Genomic DNA, 16,410 nt, shown 5'->3' with positions numbered 1-16,410 from the left:
ACTTGCCCTTAGCAGTGGGTGTCCTGGTTGGGAAACTGGCTCTATGGGGAACTGTTACAACTTGCAGCTTCCCTCTGCCTTTGAAGATATGATCACACATCTGAGGGTCTCACACATCTGAGGGTCATCATGTAGAAGAAGTAAGGTTAGACTGGTTCTACTTGACCTCAAGGAGTCCAACTAAAACAGTAGAGTCTACAGAGAGAAAGAAGTCAGCCAGCAGAGCTCCTGTAACACCAAGTACTCAACAAATCTGTGCTAAGCTGGAGGGAACAGAAAAAAAAAAAACAAAAAAAAAACAAAAACAAAAAAATGAAAACCTTGCAAGCCCAGCTGTGCAAAGGAGTGGGTAAGTTATGTGGCCTGGGAAGTGATGAATCCCTTCATCACTGGAGGTTTTTAGGCATGGATGCCGAAGGGTTGGACTGAGTGATCCCCAGGCTCCCCTGGAATTCTAAACTAAGGTCCAGGACTGCAGCTTTCAACCTTGGCCATGCATCAGAATATCTGGGGAGCTTCCCAAAATACTGATGCCCAGGGAGCCATGATGGGAGTTAGTGTGGGGAACTAAAAATTTTCAAAAATGCTCTCCAGGTGATTCTAATGTGTTATGAGGGCTGGTCTAGGGTTCAGTGATGCGATATAACACACAATGAACTAGGTAGATACCCTCAGCCTCTTAGGACCATAAAAATGTTCTTCAGTGTTCAAAAATCTGCATTTTTTTTCTTGGTTTATTCCCGGTGAATACTCCCGGACTTAATTTGTGCCATCAACACCAATTCATTAATGTCACAAACCTCACAGCGGACACTACAAGACGGATTATCCTGACACAGCCTGAGCCAGAGAAAGAGGAACATGCAGCAGGGGTTCAGAAAGGGTCTCTTGCTGATTAAAGACACAGGACACCTGGGCTAAGGAGGACAGGAAAGGTTGGGGATGAGGCGAGAACTCTGTGAAGTCGTATCACCTGAGCTGGACTTTGGTGGGTGTGAAAAACATCCAAGTGACCAAAATACTGTAGTCTTCATATGCCACACCTTCAAGTCTTAGCCATGCCCCAAGTCTGAGCTCTTTTACCCACAGAGAGCTCCACTACTGCCTGTGCCCACCTTGGGCTCCAATGCTTCTCCTCCCCACTCAGTCATTACACCTGTCTCTCTATCCTGACACTGAACTCTGTCTTGCATTGGAGACAGCCCTGGGCCTTTCCAATATCCCTCCTGGGCTTTGAGGATGAGCACGGGGCTTACTCATCTCTGAATGTCCACAGGGCTTAGCTTAGTGCTGGAACATGGTAGGTATCTAAAAAATGTTCGCTGCACTGATGACTGAATGTTGCATCCCTTTCTCCACAAGTCATCATATGAAAGCTGAAGCAGACACACCCAGATAAGGCCCCACAGGTAGGGCAGAACACAGAATGTGGTCACCCCAAATATATACAAACATCCAGTCCCCTGATCCTGGATGGGGATGCCGACTCCACCAGAGGTGGGTTGAGACCTTCTTGGCTTCATCCCGCCCACAGTGTCACACCTGGCATCCAAAGACGAAGCGCTAATACCCAGTTACTTCCCTCAGGTGTCAGAAATTGAATGTGTAATAAGCACATGGGTACCTGCAGACGCAAGGTGTCATTTTTATGAAGACAAGGTGAAATCATCATTATCATAATAGGCTGATAAGACCTAAACTCAGTCACGGCAAGACAGTCAAAATATTGAAGCCTAAAAAGGCACCTGAAGAAATACAGATCACTGAGCAAGAAATGAGAAGATGCCCCGATACAGACTGGTCATTCAGAAAAACAAAATTAAAACCCTACCTCATACCCTGAAATCAAACTCCAGATGGATTAAGATTTCAATGTTAAAAAAAAAAAAAAAAAAAAAAAATCAAACTATTAGAAGAAAATACAGATTAACATTGGAGTAAGGAAGACTTTTCTAAGCAGCATACTCCAGAAACCATGAAGACCACTGGGAGTTATTTAATAACAGAAAACGATTCGGTGTAAGCAACAGCAATCTATTATAAATCTGTAAATAAAAACTATTCCGCAACTCAAATGGCAGGTAAGGGGCTGCCATCCTTAATCCACAAAGAGCTCTTACAAATCAATAAAAAGATAAACCTAAACCTAAACCCCACAGGGACATCTGGGTGGCTCAGTTGGTTAAGCGACTTACTCTTGATTTCGACTCAGGTCATGATCTCACAGTTTGTGGGTCCAAGACCTGGGTTGGGCTCTACGCTGACACCACCAGAGCCTGCTTGGGATTCTATCTCCTTCTCTCTCTGCCCTCCCTCTCTCTCTCTCAAAAAAACCAAAAACCAAAACAAAACAAAACAAAACAAACCTATAAACCCTACTGTAGAAAGGACAGACAGAAGATATAAGTCTACACTTTTAGAAAAGAAACATAAATGGTCAAAGCACATGGACACCAGTAACCCAAGAAATTACAAATGAAACTAAATTGGATTAGAGTAAAACAGGCGCAAATGTGTGAAATCTTTCTAGGATACAATTTGAAAGCACGTATCAAAATTTTCCCCTTCTTACCCAACAATCCTCCTTCTGGGACTCAGTCCCAGGGGAACCATCAGAGACTTAAGCTAAGAATTCTGTTACAAAGATGGTCGTTAGAGCACTGTTAAATTAGGGAAGACTGGGGCGCCTGGGTGGCGCAGTCGGTTAAGCGTCCAACTTCAGCCAGGTCACGATCTCGCGGTCCGGGAGTTCGAGCCCCGTGTCAGGCTCTGGGCTGATGGCTCAGAGCCTGGAGCCTGTTTCCGATTCTGTGTCTCCCTCTCTCTCTGCCCCTCCCCCATTCATGCTCTGTCTCTCTCTGTCCCAAAAATAAATAAACGTTGAAAAAAAAAAGTTAAAAAAAAAAATTAGGGAAGACTATGGAAAGCCTAATTGAATACAATACAGATATTCAATTACTGTTGTTGAATGTTTAAGATAATGGAGACATCTTTCCATGTCTCTAAACAAAAAGAAAATACATATGTACAATAATACTTAATTTTTGTGCTGGGAAAAATGTATAGATAGATGCATTGAAAAAATGGCTAATTGAAAAATAGTGAAATGCTAATGATGATTTCTTTGAATTATAGAATTTGAGTTGGTTTCTATTTTAGTTTTGCTTATCTGCATTTTCTACACCAAAGTTGCCTTAGTTTTGTTAAAAGGGGGAGAAAAAGTTCACAGATATAAACCTTGAAACATATTTAAGAATCCAAGCTTGTGGTTCTAAGGAACTGCCTCAGCACACTGCCAACTCACAACCGCCCCCACAGAGAGCAGGTAGAGGCTGCACCATTCCACAAATGCCACGCAGGCTCCAAATCACATGCGTGGCTTTGGAATGCACCAGACGGATTATGGGGCTGTCTGGCTTTCTGGGAGTGCACATCCCAAAAAAAGTGAAGCTTCACTGTAAAGAACTTTCTAGTCACTTTCATTTTCAGAATTTAGTCATGGCCTGGAGAAACCAGGAAAGCCCCATTCCTCCGACTTCTGTTTGCCTCCTCCCTGTGGCCCACGTACTGCTGGGCCCCATAGAAGGGGGAATTTTCCCAACAATCACAAATGCTCAGCAATGAAATGCTCTGATCAGCAAAGCAGGCAGGCTCCAGCCCTGTCCCTGGAGACATAACCATGGCACTCATCTTTGCCCTTCTGTAGTGTCCGGCTCAGGCATGCAACACAGTAAGTTGCTTCTTTTGAATTTGGAGAATTGGGGCCATTTCAGACCAGTGGCAGGTGAGGCCCTTTACACACAACTCCTGCCACCTTCCTCCATCACCGGCAGTCACACCAAGGCGAGTCCCAGGCTCTGGCCACACCTGTATGCACCCAGCAGCACTCCCCTTCTGATCTCAAACACTGTGGACAGGATGCCTTCTGTCTGGGATTGTCCCATCTACACCTTCCTCCAAACCCACCTCCCATATAGGGTGCTTTTCCCCAGCCGGGATGGACCGGAAGTCATCCGTGCCTCCTCCAGGTTCTCAGGAACCCTGGGAGGCAGAATGTGTCCTGCTTTAAGCCCCAGGACTGAGCCGCTGGGTCAAGCCCATCAAGGCTTAACTATGACTGTCCTCTGGTATCCTCCCTATTGCTCAGGCCAGAACTTCAGGGTCACCCTTGACTCTCCTGCCCCTCATACCTCACGTGGCATTCATCTGTCAGGAAATCCTGCAGCTCTACCTTATGGATGTGTCCTGAGCTCGGTGTCTTCTCCTCACCCACCACTAGCACCCCTGATCCAACATTCGCAGGTGCCCCAGCTGGCCTCCTGCTCACCCCGCTCCAGGCTGTTCCCCACTAGGCAGCCAGAGTGATCCTCTCAAAACCCAAGTCAGAGCCCATCATTCCTCTGCTCAGAACCCTCCACTCCCTGTCTCATGGTCTCATTCAGACTTAAAGTGAGAGACCCTTCCAGTGCCCCCAAGGCGCACCATACTCAGTCTCCCTGGCCCACCTTTCCCCACCTCCCCAGCCCACCTCTCCCACCCAGTCATGCTCATTTCCCTGAATGCCCCCCGTCCTGCTCCTGCCTTGGGCTTCTGCCCTGACTGCTCTTTCTGTGCGGAATGCCCTGCCCTTGAAACCATAGGAATCCTGCCTTCACATCCTCAGCACAGCTGAGAACTCATCTAAAACTGCACCATATCTCAAACTCTGGCCCACCCTAGCCTCTTTAACATGCTTTACCTTTCACACTCTCCACCCAACACACTGTATTTGCTTGACTCCTCTCATGAGGGAGCAAACTCAGGGGAGCACAAACTTTTTTTTTAGATTTTATTATTCATTCATTCATTCATTCATTTTCCAGTAAACACTTTGTACAATGTAGAGCTCAAACTTACAATCCCGGATCAAGAGACGTGCTCTACTGACTGAGCCAGACAGGTACCCCAGGGAGCACACATTTTTATCTGTATTGTTCACCGCTTTATCCCCAGTACCTCAATAGAACAATCCCCAGCACATAAGCAGTGGTCAACAATATCCGTTGAATGAACGAATGGGGAGAAAAGTCTTGATATAAGCTCTCATGGTCCAGCTGAGGACTGGAGGTCCAGCCTGTAAGTGAAGGCCCAGCAGTGGGCCAGTGATATCCACTTCCCCCCACCCACCTGTCAAGTTACTTCTCCCCTTGTGGACCTTGGGGAGCCCCTTTTTGATGATTACTCTTAAGTCCTGCTTGGAAAACACAGGGTGTGAGTCATTCCCCAAGGCCTTGACTAATTCTCTCTCCATCCCTTGGACCCACCTCCAAGATCCTTCCTCTACAGCATAATGGGAAATCCAGAGAGCACTCCCCTTGGAGAAAATGGAAAGGAACTGAATGACTTAGAGGAAAATTCAATTCTTCCTGGCTCAGCAGTTGAGAAAGCGAAAAACTCTCAGGAAGCTAGTGCCTCTGAAAGTGAAACATTAATAGAAATATTACTGGAAAATACCAAACAGGAAGAGAAGGAAAATTCCATTGTGGAAGCAAGGTCCTCTGTCGATGCTCCTTAATGGTCTCAGTAAAGTATTTCAGAATCAAAACATGGAAAGAACCGGAAATCAATCAGGCTGTCACCCTTCCTGTGGACTGGAGCTTTGGCCAAACCACTTCCACACCCACAGCACAAAGGGCACTGGGCTCAGAACAGAAGGTCCATAGCCTGGCCACTGACTCAAGCCAGTACCTGCTGTGAAGTACCTCCACACCTCCCCAGAGCCTCAGTTTCTCCATCTGTAAAATGGGGGTTATAGCATTTTCCTTAAAGACTGACTCTACGAAGCAAATTAACTACAGGTATGAAAGTGCTCTTAAGTTATGGAATACTTACATAAATGTAGAAATCAATTGCTCCTACAAGGCTAACAGAGGGGCTTTTTATAAAGTCTAGCCACAAATAAGGCAGAGGAAATTCAGGCATGAGACTGCGCAGCCTGAGGGGGTATGGCACAGTGGCCAAAGACAAAGACTCTGGATCCAGTTTCAAATCTCATCTCTGCCACGCACTGGTGGTAGGACCTCAGACAAGTTATTTAACAGCTCTGTCCCTCAGTTTTCTCATAGGTAAAATGGGAGTGACAGTAGCACCTACCTCAGAAGACTTGGTGTACAGTAAGAGTTAATGCCTATAAAGCACACTGAACACTGTCTGGCTCAGAGTACACGCACTGGCTAATAATACTATTGTGGAAAGCTCCCTCAGTTGAAGTGACTACTCTTTCTTTACTCGAATGCCTCCTCTTCCAAGACTCCTCCGCTTCTCTCGTCCTCACCCTGCTTCTCCTTCACCTCCAAGGAATCAAGGTTCTGCCCAGAATAGCCTCTGTGCCAGAATGGCTCTCAGCTCACCCATACCACTTTATTGATAAATTCCACCACATAAATCTGTATTCTCACCTGGTTCCTGTGTCCTCACCAATAAACTCCTTATGGGTAGGCACCACATACCCCCCGGTTCATCCCTGTATCCACACAGCTCCTGACAGTGGCCTGCATATGGCAATTCCTTCGTCAACACAGGCCAAACAGAAGTCATGAAGTCAGGATGGCAGAGACCACTGCATCCTGTCTCCATCCAGCAGGAAACCCACCACCACTGCTCAGAATGCCAACAGGTGCTGCCATCGGCCAGCCAGCATCCCAGCTCTCTGCTTCAAAGTTATACATCCCAATTTATTTTCTAGGGCCAAGCCTGACCTCCTCCTTCTCCCACAGGCCACTACCTCTTGGCTGTCTCAGCACAAGATCTAGAAGTCAGCCCAAGATAAACTGCCCAGGGGAGCGCTTGACACAGGCGAGTTGAGCTTTGCTAAATGACCAGAGGAAGCCACACCTGTTTCACATTTGCCCTTTAACATCTATTTTATGGGTCAGAATGTTTTGGGGGCGATGAGGTCAAGTCTTAGGGGGTTAAGTCGGGGGAAATCAGTCCTGTTCCGAGATTGTCAGATTAGAGGATGGTCACCTGATCTCCTTTAAGGAAACTTAGGTTCCTTTTTGAGAAGTTCAAGGTACCATTAGATTTTTGGTTATTTTTATTTATTTATTCCCCCCCCCCCCCGCCCCCAAACAGCACATACAGCCTCACCAATCCTTGGAGGCAGGGAATGCTTGGTGTTTCTCATTTGAGAAGACATGACAGTTACAAGACACATGTTTTGTGCAGCTGTCCCTTGAGAAGCACCAACTCTGCGCACAGAATTTCTCTATACAATAATTCAAGGGCTTCATTAACATCTCATTTATGGACCTCGGAGGTAGATGCGGGAGGCAGAGAGAAAAGCCAGCTCTGAGGTCTCTTCTGGGGACCACCAAAGCCCAGACTGAATGGGGTGGAAATTAGGGCAGAGGGGAGAAAGAGGAACATTAAGTGAAGGGAGGAGGAGACACACAACGCACATTTCAGTAAATATCAGAGCCCTACTATCTCCGTTTAAATCACAGAAAATAGTACAACAAATTGATAAATAGCATATAAACTTGGAATTCAGACTGCACAGATGTGATCCTGATTCTGTCACTTGGTAGCTGTGTAACATTAAGCAAGTCATTAACCTTGAGGCATCGGTTTCTTTATCTATAAAATAAGGGTAATACTACCTGTGGTAGATGGATAGTATTGAAGGCCTTGGTTAATGGACTGCCTGTATCCCTGCCCTTTGCCATGAGATTATGCAGATCCTCCTCTCTCCTCTGTTTTAAAAAAATTTTTTTTAACATTTATTTATTTTTGAGAGACAGAGAAAGAGCATGAGCAGGAGAGGAGCACAGAAAGAAGGAGACACAGAATCCGGAGCAGCTACAGGCTCTGAGCTGTCAGAACAGAGCCCGACACAGGGCTCAAAACCAGGAACCGTGAGATCACAACTTGAGCCCAAGTGGGACGTTTAACTGACTGAGCCACCCAGGTGACCCTCCTCCTCTCTCCTTGAATCCTGGCTGGCATTGTAACTTGCTTTGGTCAACTGAATGTAGTAGAAGGAACAGTGTGCCAGTTTCCAACCTCAAGAAACCTCATGGGCTTCTGTTCTTTTAGAACCCTGCCACAATCATAGGAACAAGGCTGGCCTGCTGGAGGATGAGAGACCACATGGAACAGAGCCTGACTGTCTCAGTCAAGACCATCCTAAACCAGCTACCCCAAACATGTAAGAGAGACCAGCAAGGATCAGTAGGGTTGCACATCCACCCCAAATGGACTACAGATGCCTACATGAGCCCAGCTGAGACCAGAAAAACTATTCAGTTGACATGTGGGCTTATGGACAATAATAAAGGCTTATCATTTAAAGGAGGGGTTGGAAACTACAGACCATAGGTCAGCTGCCTGTTTTTGTAAACAAAATTTTACTGAAACACAGTTATGCCCTTTAATTTATATATCATCTATGGCTGCTTTCCAGCTCTAAGGGCAGAGTTGAACAGTTGTGATGGAGACTGGCTTTCAAGCCTAAAATTACCCACCCTCTGGCCCTTTAAGAAAAGTTTGTTAACCCCTAGTTTTTAAAATCACGGAGTTTGGGGTTATATGTTATGCAGCAATAGCTAACTGATACAGTATCTAAACCTCTTCTAGTGTGATTGTGAGGATTAAATGACCAATTAAGTGGTCAGCACAAAGCCTAGAGAACAGATTTCTCTTCTGGGGACTCAATGGAGAAAAATGGGTTTGATATGCAACATCTCTCTCACACTACTTTCAAGGGACAGGACTTCAAAGAAAAGAGTATCTCAGGACACGTGGGTGGCTCAGTCGGTTAAGCGACCAACTTGGGCTCAGGTCATGATCTTGCAGGTTCTCAAGTTTGAACCCCACGTCGGGCTCTGGGCTGACAATTCAAAGCCTGGAGCCTGCTTCAGATTCTGTGTCTCCCTCTCTCTGCACTCCTCTGCTCACGCTCAATCTCTCTCTCTCAAAAATAAAATAAAAAATAAACATTAAAAAAAATTAAAAAGAAAAAGAAAAGAATATCCCAAGCCAAACCACAGACACTAACTTTGGCTCTTACCTTTTGTTAACCAAAATGGAAACTGACAACTTATGTTTGACTCTGGCTTCAGTCAAGCCACACATCAATGATTTCGTGTGAAAAAAGCCCCAAAAAACAAGTTGCAACTCCCCAGCAAGGCACATGAGAGACCCTCTTCCCTTTGTGGCTCTAACCCCCTCTGCAATCCCCCATAATACCTGCCCTGCTGAGCCTCTAACCATTCTTTCCCAAGCCTTCAGGCCCTGGCACAAGCTGTCCTGTCCCTTCTGCATGGACAGCCCTCCTCCCCAGTTCCTGGCCTAGGAAATTCCCACTCATCCTTCCAGAGTCAGCTCAAATATCACCTCCTCCTCCTCCTGAAAGCTCTCTTTGACTTCCCATAACTCGAGGCCCTACAAGCCCCTTGCACACACTTCTGTTTTGGCATTCCTCAGGTCTCTCTAGCTGTATTTGTCTCCCAGACTAGACCTTTGCAAAGCTGGTATTCAACTGCAAACTGAGAAGCTTCCTTCTTGGAAAGCTGACCACCATTTATTCTCTGAATATTCCTTGTCTAGAAGGCCATTCAGAAACTGTTTGCTGAATCTTAGAAACAAAAAACAAACAAACAAAAAAATGGTTAGACATGATATTATTCTTTAGAAAACGTGTTATTTAACTCAACCCTGTGGATGCTGACAAAATATAAAGTGTTGGTACACATTAGCATGTATTTAAAACTTGGGAAACTGATGTCATCATGCATCTTGAGTTTCTCAGTTGTGGTGGAAACATTTACTTAATTACGATAAAAGAAACAAGACTTCAGCAGAAAACATACGGGATGAGACCTGTTTGGCTGCACAAAGGGAGATCTACCAAGTTACTGGCTTCTTTTGTCATTGTTAGTTTTTAATAAAGACAACCTGAAGGAATAATATTTCTATCTATTAAAGTTTCATTTTCTTTTCCGGGGAGCTCAGGTTCTCTCAGCCTCTTACCTGGACTATAACTGTCCCTTAACTCTGATCCCATTCTCTCCCACCCCACCCCCACCCCCCACTGTGACAGCTCAATCATAGTTCTGAGTCTGTCCCTTTCCTGGCTCACTAGTTTCAAGGACTCCCTGCGGGGTCCAAACTCAGCTTCCCGCCTACTTGACGTCATCTCCCATTCACTAAGGGAGGCCCACTGCAAGAAAGCTTTGGTTTTCAGGAACATACTCCATGCTGAGATTCTGTATGAACAGGTACACACATATATACTCACACACATTTACATATGCAAACTTACACACACACGTATACACAGCACTGACACAGAAGTGATGCAGGATGCAGTCACCTCTTCTCCTGCACAGAAAATCCCAGTTCCATCTCTAGATCCAGCTCAAAGCTGCCTCCTAGGTAAAGACCTCAAGAAATTCCCCAAGACAAACCCCGGGGAAACAAATGATGAAGACAGTGTATGACAATCTCCTCCAGAGAATTATGCTAGAAATTACTGACAAGTCTTCTGTAGCTGTCACTCCTTCCCCTCTTCCACATGATTCTAAAAGGGAAAACACCCAAGACTGGATGCTTGGGGTGTGTGTGTGTGTGTGTGTGTGTGTGTGTGTGCGCGCGCGTGCACTACAGAACTCACTGGGAGAATAAAACGACGCCTAAGTGTGTGATACAGAGAGGCTCTGGTACTGAGGGAGGCAAGAGGTGGAACCCCTATGGTGGGAGGTGGCACAGGAGGCACCGAAAAGGAGGATCTGTGGACCAACAGCTTCTACTTCACACCACAGTAACTCCCAACTGAGGCCTGATGTTAAAAACAAACATAGGGCCTGGCAGACAGGGTGGGGGGTGGGGAGGCATTCAACAGCCTTATGGGTTCTTGTCCTATCCCCAACAACTGATAGAAGGAAGCTGGGCCTGAGATTAAATGGGGTACCAGAAGTGGGTTTTCCTGGATCCATGTGTGAGAGGCAGAAGGAAGGCTCCGAGGTGTTCAGGGGTGATCTATAGTACGCCCGGGCTTCCAAAAGCTGTCTGGCTGAAAATAATGCCAAAACCAGGCTGCGATCTGACTGCCTGACCAGGAATGGGTGGTGGCCCCAGATGAGGAGACAGCCCCACACAGAGGGCAGAGATGAGGGGATCTAGAGTCTCTGCATCCCAAAGCAGTTCCAATCAGAAGACCCAGGGGGAGCATTAAGGAGAAGCCACTTTACATCAGTGGTCCTCAAAAGTGTGATACCAGGATCAGCAGCAAAGATCACCTGGGAACCTGCTAGAAATGCATATTCTCAGGACCCACAGCAGGCTTGATGAATCAGTGTTTTAGAGAGCACTGCAAGTTCTGGTTTGAGAACCACTGTGTAGTGTGGCCCTCCGTGGTTGCCTCCCCTCTTCCTGGTTAAAAAGAACATCTGGTAGCTGTGATTCCTGTCTCTGGATCAGAACAATTTCTTAAAAGATCAAAGGTCTCAAAGTCACAACCTAGTAGGTGAAATGCAGTGAAGAGAGATAAAAAAAAATAATCTGCTAACCTCCCTTAGCAGCTAAATCCCTTCACTGGTCCTCACTGTGCTTAGCTTACAAGGTCCTTCCTAACCTGGACCCTGATGCCCCTCTGGGGTCCTGCACAACTCTAACCTCTTGATACCAGCCACAAAGGCATCCCCTAAAGTGCCAAGCTCTCGGCAGCCAGCCATCGTCACCACCCCTCCCCCACAATGGCCCTCCCTGACCACCTCCACTTCACCCCCTGCTGTAACAGCACTCCCATCACAGAACTCATCATTAGCACTGCAGCCTGGGCCATAAAATTCAAGGGGGGCTGCTCCAGCACCCAATAGAGGGCACAGAAAAGACCCATAAAATAACATGATGGTGAACGAAGCCAACTCTTAAACACATTTGACATTCCAGCTATAAAACACATTATCCCTCCCTCAGTATTTGAAATAGTCTTAATTGTAATTAGGAAAAAAAAATGCCTACTAAAGTTTTGAAAGACATTAAAGAAAACTTTAGCAAGCAGCAGAACCACAAGCAGTGAGAGAGAAGGATTTGCCCGCCTGGGAGGTGGTCATGGAATAACACAGGGGACACAGAAGGTCAGCACCATTAACTGGGAATCTCTCTACCTTCACTGGTGGGGCCTTGGTGAAACCAACCATAATACCCGGGAACTTCAGAGTCTCCCAAGCCAGCACCTAGCCAAGCCTGCACCATACATAAGGCAGCAGAGAGCCTCTTTGGTGTTTCCCTCACAGATCAGCCGTAAGCCTTTGATCCTGGAGGCTCCCAGAGAAACCTCCCCCTCCAAGGCAGCACCTGGGGGAACCACCTGGCTCCCAGCTTCTTGTAGGAAGCCCAGAGTTCATGCTTCAGAAGTGTGCCCCCTAACTGGTCCCAGAGGTATGTGGGATCCTCCACTGACTGCCCACCCTTTAGCAGACCCAGATGAAAAGGGAGACTCTCAGGACCTGGGGCCTCAGAGAGAAGCCAAGCAGAGAAATTAAAAGAGGGGGATCCCTTTAGTCCTCCCTCTTGGAAAACAAAAAGATCCCTTTCCAAGCACCAGCTGGCAGGTAGGAGCCTGTCTCCCTTCTGTCTGGACATCCAGTCCTAAAAGGAACTCAGACTCTCTATCAGTCTTCCTCAGCCCACGCCTGGGCAAAAGTTTACCTTTGGGAAAATGTGGGAGTGATGAGAACAAGAGGGACGTCAGCCTGACAGACATCGCAGGGCACTGGGCCTCAGATATAATCAAAACACTGCCTTCCACCATAAGTAGGCAGAACAAGTATTATTTTATGGGGAAGGGAGGGTGTCACAGGAGTGTGAAGGAGGAGGAGTGGGGGCCCAGTTTGGCTGTAACTGGTCTGCTTCAAAGAGAGGGATCAAAATGGCCTAATATGTGTGTGTGTGGTGGGAGGGGAGTTGTCATAAACTCATCCCCTACATTCCCGGTACAGTAGGGGGTGGGGGTGGGATAAGGAAGAGGTGAGGAGTGGAGGGGTGAGTCTCCTTCCAGCCGGACGGATTGACTGACCGGACCCCCTTCTGTGCACGGCGGGAGCAACTGACTGGTCGAAGTGGAGAGATCCTGGAGGCAGCACATTTCAACCGGAAAAGCACGCGTGGGGGTTCCCGGTGCAGCTCCAGTACAAAAGGCCGCTCGGATTTGGCAACCTGGCGCGAGGGGTGGGGCAGGGCAGGGCTTTTAGAGGAATTTACAGATGCACGTTTAAAGACAGCCGGTCCGGATCTGCCACCAACAGTGCTGTGTAATATCGGGCGAGTCCCTTCCCAGCTCTGGACCTCAGTTTCCCATCCACAGAATGCGGGGACGGGGTAAAGAAGAATAAATGCTCTTCTAAATCCGTGCCAGCTCTGACTTTCAGACTTCAGTCCTCGGGGGATGGAAGGGCTGGCTGTCTTTCTTGGTCTAGGTTGGTAGGATGCTCCCGTCAGACTACTTCCGAAGGGGGCACCTGGCTGTGGGCCCAGAGAGGGGACGTTCTAGGAACAGCAGCTAAAGAGACTGTGTCAGGAGGCCGAGGATCCAGGATTAAGCGCGTGCGAGGGGGCAGAACTGGGAAGCAGCGTGGGATCCCTGACCTCAGGGTCCTAGCCCCAAGCGGATGTAGGAACCAGAGCGTTGCCTCAGTTTCCCCACGCGCACCGTGTCTCAGGAACCAGGGGTGAGACCAAGGGACGCCTTACCTTTTCCTTTTTACCCGCCCCGCTCTCCTCCGCGGCTGAGGCGGCACACTTGTTGAGCAGTTTCTTGCCACCGCAGGCCGTCGGACTCCAGGTGCGGCCGCCAGAGCAGGCACCCCCCGGGAGGTCTCCGGCACCGCCCGCGGCGCTCTCCACCTTGATGAGGCGGTGCTTCGGTGAGATGTAGCGCACCTCGGCCGGGGTGGCGGGCCGCCGCTCGCTGCTGCTGCGGTAGAGGTGCGGGGAGCCGGAGGACGAAGACGAGGACGCGGCGGCGCCTGCGCCGGAGGAGGCACAGCAGCAGCCTGCGGCGCCCGACGCGGACGAGGCTGAGAAGGCGCGCTGGCCCCCGCCCGGCTCCCCGCCGCCGCCGCAGTAGTCCAGGCGGCACATGGCGCGCAGTTTGCGCAGCGAAGAGCCAGGCCCGTTGTAGGGGTCCTCAAAGTCGCGCTCCTTCTGTGCGCGGTAGGCGCGGATGAGGTCGCTCGTGCTGCCGCTGTCGTCGGGCAGCGATCCCGACGAGGTCGAGAAGCAGGAGGCGGCGGCCGGACCGCAGGACGCCGAGGCGCCCGCGGGGGCTGGCGGCACGGCCTGGGGGAGCTGCGAGGGCCGCTCGCCCCGGCGCCGCTGCTCGCGGTAGTCCGGCCTCGGCGGCTGCGGGGGGCTCTTGGTCTTGCTGTTGCCCAAGCTGAAGTACTTGTTCAGCCACTTGGCCATGGCGAGAGGCCGCCTAGGGCCGCGGCGCGGGAGCCCGGTCCGCCGCCGCGGCCATTCGGAGAGCAGCGCTGCGGCCCAGGTCCCTCGGCGCCCCGGCCCCGGCGGGGGGCGTCCGGGGCGCCCGCTCCCGACGCCAAGTTCAAGTTCTCTCCGCCGCCTCCTGCCGGCGGATCCTGGCCTCCAGCAGCTGCAGCACCGCCCTCCGCCTCTGCCGCGCGCCTCCCCGGCTTCGGATCTCTCGCCCCTCACGGGCGCGTCTCATGGGATCCCGGCCCGCGGCCCCAAGGAGAGCGAAAGGCCCGGGCGCCCCCCGTCTGGTACACTCTGGCCGTGCGCTCCGCGGCGGAGCGCGCTCCTGCCCCGTCGGAACCGCAGCCTTCGCCTGGGCCGGAATCTGCGGCTGCTACGGGAACTTGTCGGCGTCCTCAGCCCCCCCTTCTTCCTTCCCAAGAACGCTGGGGGCAGCCCGGCCCCCAGTCGGAGAGCAAGCAGGAGGGAGAGCGAACGAGCGACGGGGGAAGGCAGCCAGCGCCCGCCCGAGCCGCGCGCCCGTGCCCGTCCCGGCGGCGCCTGCCGCTGCTGCCGCCGCCGCCTCCCGAACCGCCGCGTGTGTGACACCCAGGCCGCCAGAGCCCGCCCCGCGCCGCGGCCCCGCCCTCCCCGGGCCTGCGCGCGCCCCGCCCCCCAGCCCGCCCCGCAGGCTCCGCCCCGCCCACCCCCACGAGCCTGGCCGCCGGACCGCGGGCCCAAGCCCCGCCCTCCTCGTGCCCTGGTCTTCAGCAGGCGCAACTCTCCACCTCAGCACGCGCCGCCACCCGCGGCCGCCTCGGCGCCAGCCCTGGGGTGGCGCCTGAGGGCACTGGGGTCCCGCGGCGCTGCCGGCTCCGCCTCGCTCGCGGCCCGCCGCCGCCTGCCGCGTGAGGTTGCCAGTAAGAGCCCACCGCGCTCAGAGGCCAGAATTGTGCGCATCTCCGGGTGCCCGCGCGCCGTGCACCTCCGGGACCCCCACTGTTGGAGGGGGGACACGGGGGTTAATTATCCCCGGACATTCCTAGTGTACAGCATGATCCGCTCGAGGGAAGTGCGGCCCGGGATCCCTCGGGGACAGGGTGCCTAATCCCCTTCTTGAAGGGACAGAGACTCCGGTCAGCCCCCGCATGCCAGATCTTCGGAGGAGTCTCTATGCTGACGAGCGTGTTAGCAGTCGGGATGACTGATGCAGCCGGGGCCCGGCACCCTTCGCGGCGCCAGGCCGAGGGGAGGCCGGACGTTGGCTTCCCTTTTCACCCCTGAGGAAGTCGGGGCTTTAACCCCGTGCACTGCCAACCCAAGGACCAAAGGAGGGCCACCCAGGTGGGCCTGGCTGCCACTTCCCGGTCTGGTGGCGCCGAAATGATGTCATCTCCACTAGTCTCTACTTCGCAAGTTAAGATCGTCCTTTGATTATTGACCAAAACTGAGGAAACTGAGGCCGAGGGAGGGGGCCCGCTTACCCAGTGAAGTTTCTCCTGAGAGGCGCCAGAGGAGCTGCCTGGAAACGAGGTAACTGCCACGAGAGCCGGTGCTCCTTTGAGTTTGACCGCCAAACCCCAGGGTATTATTAACCCTGAGGTGTGAGGACTGAGACCCCCCCCCAAGTCAGAGGAATTCCCTCAGAAGGCTGACTTATTAGGACAGTGGCCCTAATCACTAATCGTCTCCACTTGCTACCTATGTTCGAATAGATGGGCTTTGGGGGGAGTCTATTCTTTTCTCGTATCCTGTAGGAAAAGTGGGACCTGTTAGGGCAGGTGGAAGGCCAGAGCCTCTTTCGGTCAGGACACAGCCCTGGCTCCCTGGCCATGCTGGATGTGGAGGTCCCATTCACAGTCTGAGAGCTGTCGCCTCTTTGCTGCCTGAGGCCACAGTGGGGAAGTGGCAGAACCAGGACTCCAACTTGGATCTTACTCTGAAGGCTGTGCT

At 50.9% G+C, this 16,410-nt stretch overlaps 2 protein-coding genes across 4 annotated transcripts in view; one reads left to right on the top strand and one right to left on the bottom strand.

Annotated features, from left to right (window-relative positions):
* Positions 1 to 15,049, bottom strand: part of SHB (SH2 domain containing adaptor protein B) — a 136,113-nt gene extending 121,064 nt beyond the window's left edge. Inside the window, exon 1 of the mRNA XM_047831086.1 lies at positions 13,735 to 15,049. Within this exon, the coding sequence (XP_047687042.1) occupies positions 13,735 to 14,448 (714 nt within the window). The 5' untranslated portion in view covers positions 14,449 to 15,049. The remainder of the gene's footprint in view (positions 1 to 13,734) is intronic.
* A 205-nt stretch (positions 15,050 to 15,254) lies between these two features.
* The window catches only part of ALDH1B1 (aldehyde dehydrogenase 1 family member B1), a 331,536-nt gene continuing 330,380 nt past the window's right edge, over positions 15,255 to 16,410 (top strand). For all 3 annotated transcript variants that reach the window (XM_047831279.1, XM_047831281.1, XM_047831285.1), the window contains exon 1: positions 15,255 to 15,990. The gene's annotated coding sequence lies outside the window, so the exon portion shown is untranslated. The remainder of the gene's footprint in view (positions 15,991 to 16,410) is intronic.

The sequence above is a fragment of the Prionailurus viverrinus genome, chromosome D4, assembly GCF_022837055.1.
Source record: "Prionailurus viverrinus isolate Anna chromosome D4, UM_Priviv_1.0, whole genome shotgun sequence".
In the NCBI taxonomy this organism is placed as follows: domain Eukaryota; kingdom Metazoa; phylum Chordata; class Mammalia; order Carnivora; family Felidae; genus Prionailurus; species Prionailurus viverrinus.
This window is presented reverse-complemented; position numbering and strand designations above follow the sequence as displayed.